Genomic DNA, 6,703 nt, shown 5'->3' on the forward strand with positions numbered 1-6,703 from the left:
GACATTTCAAACAGCATTTTCGTCAAATATATGATCTTTCCATTTTAATTTAAGGGGCTCATGGCCTGTATTACTGTCGGGACGCTTGATCCATCTACACAGTGGCGACAAAATTTAAGTCACAGTTTTGTATAAGACTCACAGGAAGCTCATCTGCATAATTTCACAGGCAGTGAAACCATGGATGTATTATAAGAACTTGGAGTCCTGTGTCACATGACTGGCCACACTCTCAGTCCCCGTTAGAGTCATTTAAACTTGTTTTTAAGCGCCCAGCATCCCAGAACTGTCCTCATGTTTTCGGGTGCGATTTTCCCACTGGGTCAGCGATGACAACCATACCCCAGGCAGTCAAACCTGTGACAGAAACATAGAAGAAAAATTGAAAGAATCCCCACCTCATTCACCCACACTTTCTAGATATGGAATTAATTTTATTGATAAAATGCTGAATGCTGAAAAAAATCAACGAGATCCACTCTAAACGAATGATTCATACCCTGCTCAATCTTGTAGGAAAAATATTATGAACTTATTTACCTACTAAACTGAAAACCAAATACCAGAAATACCCAGTTCCAAACAACAAAAGGAATCCACTACAAAATAATGAATGATATCTACCCTTCCAGGTAAATTAATGTATTTTTTGTAAACATCTCTTTGTTTCATGCTCTCATACTCCATTGCTCTAGAAACACTTTATGGAGTGGTTAAATAGAAAATACAGGGTTGTTAATGCTTTAAACAATAATGATATTATTTTGTGTGATAATGGAGAACATGAAGAAACTGGACCTCATGATCAAGGTTTTTTAGCCAAAACTTTCATCGACAAAACAACATTTATAAACACTCAGTCCCTAAAATTAATGAAATGTGCCAAATACCTTTATGTATTAATAAATAATGACCACACAAATGGAGTACTTTTTCCTTTTATCATGTTTTTGTACCCAATTGTTTGTTTTAGTGTTGGATATATTCTTTGTTGATCTCAAAATTTTCAAATGCCTTACAGTGTTGTAAATGAGAAGTTTAAATGAAAATTATAATTTGAGCAAAAACAACAAAACAAAAATTACGCTGGCCGCAGTGAAGTTAGTTTCAGGTTGGTAAAGTACTGCGTCATAGACTCACTTGCAGCAAATGTGACCTGGGCCACTGTACCCATAGAGGTCGGTCCGCCTCGTTTCATCACTCTCCGCGCCGCCATGAACACATAAGCTCCGGCCAGGATCAAACCACCGCCCGAGAGGATCCTACAGCCCCAGCAGTTCTTAAACATCTTGTTGGGTTGAGACGCGGGGGCTTCTGCGCCCCCTGTTGGCGTATCTGCTGCTGTTGACATTGTACAGCAGAGCGGGTGCTAATGCTAACACTAACAACGCTCTTTGTAAACAAAATATCAAGAAGCCGCGAAAAGAGCAGCAGAACAACACGGAGAAATGTTGTCGTTTTACACCAAATCTTTTACTAATTCGTGAAATTGTCCTGAAATGTTCTAACGTGCTATTCACGAGCAGGGTGATTTCACCAAGTTATAATACATCAAAGTGCTTCCGAGTCATAAGCAAGTGGTTCCTGTTATGGCTTTTCAATATAAGAGTTTTGTTTCAGTTCCAAGCATGGATTTGGAATTTTATTTTCTCTTTTTTGTTAATTTCAATCTATTTTTCACTGTATTTTTTCTTCCTCGACATTTTTTTTATTAAGCATGCAATTGACTTGTTTTTATTATTATTATTATTGTTTTAAAATAGTACCTGTTTATACGGAAGTGCATTGTTTTTCGAAGTAATTTATTTTTGGGTCTGTTTTTCTGAGTATTTTTTTTTTACTGAATTTGTTTTTGTTTAGAGCGCATTTGAACGCATTAATTCCTTTATTGAGAGTTCGATTTATAACAACATGGTTACAGGATCAGTTGGACAGATATGGTACGCTCCATGGATACAAGATGATGCTTTTGAAATGGCACGAAAAACATTTTTCCAAATGAGTGCAATGCGCTTCCGTACCTGTTTTTTTTTTTTTACTTAGCTGGACTTTGTATCTTATATCATCTCTGGACATCCACTAAGAAGTTATGTCTTTGTTAGCTGTGTTGTTTGCTTTGTGTTTACTTGTGTCTGTCACGTCGGTCGCTGGTCAAGCAAAACCCGCCTCTGGTTCCTCGTATGTCGCAGCTGTTTATGAGCATCGTGTGTTCCTGAACCCGGAGCCCAGTGTCATTGTGTCACGAGCAGAGGCTCTGCAACATATGCAGAAAAACCTGGATGTCTACGAGGAGCAAGCTGCACGGGCCGCACAACAGGTGCACACACATACACACACATATTTTAAGTATCTGGCTCATGAAAATAATTTCACCTAAATGTTACACACTGGACCGCTCACAGTTGAATAATTCATAAGAACTGGTAAATATCAGCTGACAGTAACATTTTTAAATACTAAGAATAGTCACATAGTAGTTGCAAATATATTCTCTATTTTCATTTGTGTGTGTGTGATAAGGACCCAGATCTTCTGTCTCATCTCTATTCTCTGCTTCCATCTTCCCTCGGTCAGGGCGCCCAGATCCTGGTGTTTCCAGAGGACGGTCTTCATGGTTTTAACTTCAGCAGGTCATCCATTTCTGGCTACCTAGAAACCATTCCTGACCCCCAGCAGGAGAAGTGGAATCCATGCACAGAGCCGGGCAGATACAACAACACAGAGGTGCAAGAAACTTTCTTTTATGTCTGATTGTGACCCCTTGACTGTTTTGAGATGGAGGCGCCACTTTTTCTTTAAAATAGAAAAAAAATATTAATATTATATCTTTCCTTTATCAGAAAATGGGCTCTGTCAAGCAGTACTATTAGCACCTTTACACTATACAGTTGTAGCTTGACTCGGCTCAACACTACTCATTTTTGTTCCTGCTCTGGCGAGGTTCCAAGCGAGCTCAGCCAATACTAAAATGTGGTCTGGTACCAAACCAAGTGGATTGGGGTCAAGTCGGGCTATAACCTTATAATGGAAAAGTGCCATATCAGACCTGACTGAGGGAGCATTAGTGTGTATACAGCACCAGCGCACGGACGGGCTGTCAAACCTCTTAAAGACTTTTAGCAGTCACATTCATTTGACGACACATATTTGTCTTTTTAGTTGTCTCACTGTTTTAAGCGTGTGTTTGCTTTCATTGTTTCATAGGTTCTCCAGAGGTTGAGTTGTATGGCACGACAGTACAACCTCTACCTGGTGGCCAACATGGCTGACCTGCAGCCTTGCCCCCTGCAGAGCAGCCCTTCCTCCTCCTGTCCTCCTGATGGACACTGGCAGTTCAACAGCAATGTGGCTTTCAGGTGCAGTGTAACCTGAGAATAGTGTTCAAATACACATTTATCCCACCCAGAATGAAGTGTTCACAGTGCGTTCTCTGTACAGCTCTGATGGTCAGCTGGTGGCACGCTACCACAAATACAACCTATACTTTGAGAAGTCCTTTGATGCACCACCACAGCCAGAGATCATAACGTTTGACACTCCTTTTGCTGGGAGGTTTGGTCTCTTCATCTGCTTTGACATCCTTTTTCGTGAACCCACAGTTTCCCTGGTGGAGATGGTAGGGGGAAAAAAAATACACACACAAACATTCTACCACAACACTTTACTGCGTTTGGGTCTGTGTAACCTCTTTGCACCTCTTTTAGGGTGTGCGGCAACTGATCTACCCCACAGCCTGGATGAACCAGCTTCCCCTGCTGGACGCCATCCAGTTCCAGAGGGCGTTCAGCCTGGGTGCTAATGTCACTCTGTTAGCAGCCAACATTCGCAATGATCAACTAATTATGACAGGAAGTGGTATCTACACCCCTTTTTCTGCCACCTTCCACCACGCACAGAGGGGGGACCCCGAAGAGGGGAGGCTGCTGGTCGCCACAGTGCCAGTTTTACAAGAGGGTGGAGTTGAAGCGACATCATCTTCGTCCACTGACTCCGGCTACTGTTTCAAAGAAGGCTGTTTTACTCCTTTGCATCGGGAAACCACCTCTGCGGTCTCTTCTGCCACCTTCATCTCATCCATGATGTATGATCCATTCACATTCGTCCTGCTGAACAAGACAGAGGACGAGCTTGACGTGTGTGACGGCGCCTTCTGCTGTCACCTGCAGTACCGCCAGTATCCACAGGGCGACCGTAAAGAGCTATTCGCGCTGGGGGCATTCGCTGGAACGCACACTGTGAACGGACGCTACGCCCTGCAGGTATGAAGAATCAGGGTCAAGTGTATGAAAATTAATATTTTATACATACAGTACGACTCTTCCACTCACCTTTCCCTTTCACAACGTTGTAACAAACAGAAAATCTCAGCTCACGTTTTGTGCGTCAGCGAACTTTACATTCTTTTGTGTAGTAACTTAAAACTTAAAGCATTTGTATGCTTGGTCTGCTGTTCCGACATAGTGGTGCAAGAATATAAGGCTTATTTTAAGGTTACAAAACCAAACAACCTATTTTAAAGTGATTTTACACATATACAAACATACATATTGGCGGTATATGCAATTTCTGTAATGAAGCTCTCCTAAATGCTACTCTCTTGACCTGTTAACCCCATTGCTGAGACATGTTAGTTACGTTAATCTCATTTCTGTCAAAAGGTGTGTGCATTGGTCCGCTGCGCAGGGTTGGATGAAAGTTCCTGTGGACAGGAAGTGGAAGTGGCAGACACTAAAATGGACTTCCTGTTGGAGGGGAGGTTTGGGACCAGATATGTGTACCCGTTAATTTTGTCCAGTAATATGATCCTGGAGCAGCCAGAGCATCTGGGAAAGACCATGGATGACAAAGTGACCATGATGCACTCAAACATGACCGGTGGCCTGGTCACTGCCTGTCTGTATGGAAGAATGTACCACCTTGACAATCAGTAATCTTGAGAACTGAATGTAAATTGCCACAGTCTGATCTTCATTTCTCCACTGTGATGATTTGATTTTTACTGTTTTTAAAGAGGTCAGGTTTCCTGGAAACCTGAAAAAAATAGGACAGATTTAAATGAAATTGTCTGGGAAACCAGATTCAGGATCATTTTTAAAACAATAATAAACATTGCCAGATAGGGGAGTGTATTGATTACTCAGCTAGAACACATTGGTGACACAAATCAATAATAAATTGTTACCTCATCATTATAAACATTGCACAAAGTAGTATTCACCACCTGCCTTGAAGTTGCTTGTTCCAAAAAAAAGGCAATTTTATTCATTTCTCTGTCTCACACAAAACACACACAATCTCTCTTCCACACGTATGTACAGTGTCAGCCATCTCCGTTACAGTACAGTCAATAAGTAGTTTTACAGCATAGCAGGTTCAAAGTTCCTTGGGTTGTTCATCTGCACAGTTGTCAGTAAGGTGTCTCCTGAACTGATCATACAGTACATGGGCAAAGATTGGGCCACCATTGCAGAAAAGAAATGACGACATTCACATCTTCTCCCTCGAAAAGTGGTTCGAGGGAGTACAAAAGTACAGTTTGGAAAACAGTTCATCAATCACCTGGTCCCACAAGAAATGCCCTGTTTTTATTTATTTCAGACGATCATGACTAAAGATTTTCTCTCGTAAACCCTCTTTTAGTTGTGGTTGAAAAGGAAAAGACTTAAAATCACCCCAGAAATTGTTAACATTTAAAAACTAAAATTACACAAATTTAAAATTTTAAAAAGACACTGGCCATGTAGTGGTTCTGTTTGAAAGAAATGTAGAGTTTTAAATTTTAGAACATAATTTTCAACCTTGAGGAAAACAAACATCTGATTTACAAAAAACTATTATTAATAAATAATTAAAATTTTATTTTAAAACAATCTGCCTTATTTTGGGCCTAGATATTTATCTCTTTTCAGTGAACTTTTAAGGTTCCTGAATGACTAGCTCTCCTGCCAGAACTGTGGGACTCAGTACGTCTCTGAATCTGAGTCATTCATTTCGTCATCTGCAGAGACTGTGGACAGCGGGCGCTCCGGTCTGCAGTAGGAGGTGTGGCCAGGTCGCAGAGGGGGTGGGGTATCAAAGGCAACACCTTTGGACATGTGGTTGGAGGCGGGGTGATGGTTGATGACCGTTCGAGTGAGAGACAGTGCAGGTAAAGCTGCAATGGTGACCATGGGGGAGGTGGGCATCATGGAGTTGAGGATGAGGGCCAGACAGTCGGCAACATCACGGTTGGGAGTGCAGGCCAACGCTGGAGTGTAGCCTAAAAACAAAAGATAAGAGGGAGAAAAAAAGTTATGTCACTGTGGAAGTACATATAGTATGCGGATAGTGAGTTAGTGTGCCAACACTGTAATATGACAGCTGACCATTCTCATCCACAGCCAACACACTGGCTCCTTTCCCCAGGAGTTCTTGGACCACCACTGTCAATCCCTTCTTGGCCGCTACATGCAGGGGCCTACATGAGTGTAGAGAGAGACACACTGTTAAAATGAATAAACTGTGGCGCCGTGTTCTAATTAACAACCAAAATCAACCCATAATATAGTATGTCGTCCAAAATCACTTAAAAAAGTCATAGCATAGTATGTCGCCCAAAATCACTCAAAAAAGTCATACTATAGTAAATCGTCCAAAATCACCCAAAAAAGTCATAGTATAGCATGTCGTCCAAAATAAGTCAAAAAAATCATAGTATAGTATG

At 41.4% G+C, this 6,703-nt stretch overlaps 3 protein-coding genes across 4 annotated transcripts in view; 1 reads left to right on the forward strand and 2 right to left on the reverse strand.

The window, feature by feature from the left end:
• Window positions 1–16: 16 nt before the first annotated feature.
• On the reverse strand, window positions 17–1,579 carry dmac1 (distal membrane arm assembly component 1). The gene is made up of 2 exons (XM_044052692.1): window positions 1,141–1,579; window positions 17–357 (listed from the first exon to the last, which is right to left on the reverse strand). Exons 1-2 carry the CDS (start codon window positions 1,349–1,351, stop codon window positions 293–295), a joined length of 276 nt encoding a protein of 91 aa, XP_043908627.1. The 5' UTR covers window positions 1,352–1,579; the 3' UTR covers window positions 17–292.
• Window positions 1,580–1,811: 232 nt separating this feature from the next.
• On the forward strand, window positions 1,812–5,196 carry btd (biotinidase). Its single transcript, XM_044052731.1, has 6 exons — window positions 1,812–2,317; window positions 2,575–2,724; window positions 3,205–3,356; window positions 3,439–3,616; window positions 3,705–4,259; window positions 4,659–5,196. The coding sequence occupies exons 1-6, from the start codon at window positions 2,090–2,092 to the stop codon at window positions 4,929–4,931; spliced, it is 1,536 nt and encodes a 511-aa protein (XP_043908666.1). The 5' UTR covers window positions 1,812–2,089; the 3' UTR covers window positions 4,932–5,196.
• Window positions 5,197–5,213: 17 nt separating this feature from the next.
• Window positions 5,214–6,703, reverse strand: part of LOC122786434 (serine/threonine-protein phosphatase 6 regulatory ankyrin repeat subunit A) — a 19,964-nt gene continuing 18,474 nt past the window's right edge. For both annotated transcript variants that reach the window (XM_044052730.1, XM_044052729.1), the window contains exons 28-29: window positions 6,366–6,457; window positions 5,214–6,259 (exon numbers count right to left, since the gene is read on the reverse strand). In XM_044052730.1, the coding sequence (XP_043908665.1) occupies window positions 5,961–6,259; window positions 6,366–6,457 (391 nt within the window). In that variant the 3' untranslated portion in view covers window positions 5,214–5,960. The remainder of the gene's footprint in view (window positions 6,260–6,365; window positions 6,458–6,703) is intronic.

This window comes from Solea senegalensis, linkage group LG20, assembly GCF_019176455.1.
Source record: "Solea senegalensis isolate Sse05_10M linkage group LG20, IFAPA_SoseM_1, whole genome shotgun sequence".
NCBI classification, from domain to species: domain Eukaryota; kingdom Metazoa; phylum Chordata; class Actinopteri; order Pleuronectiformes; family Soleidae; genus Solea; species Solea senegalensis.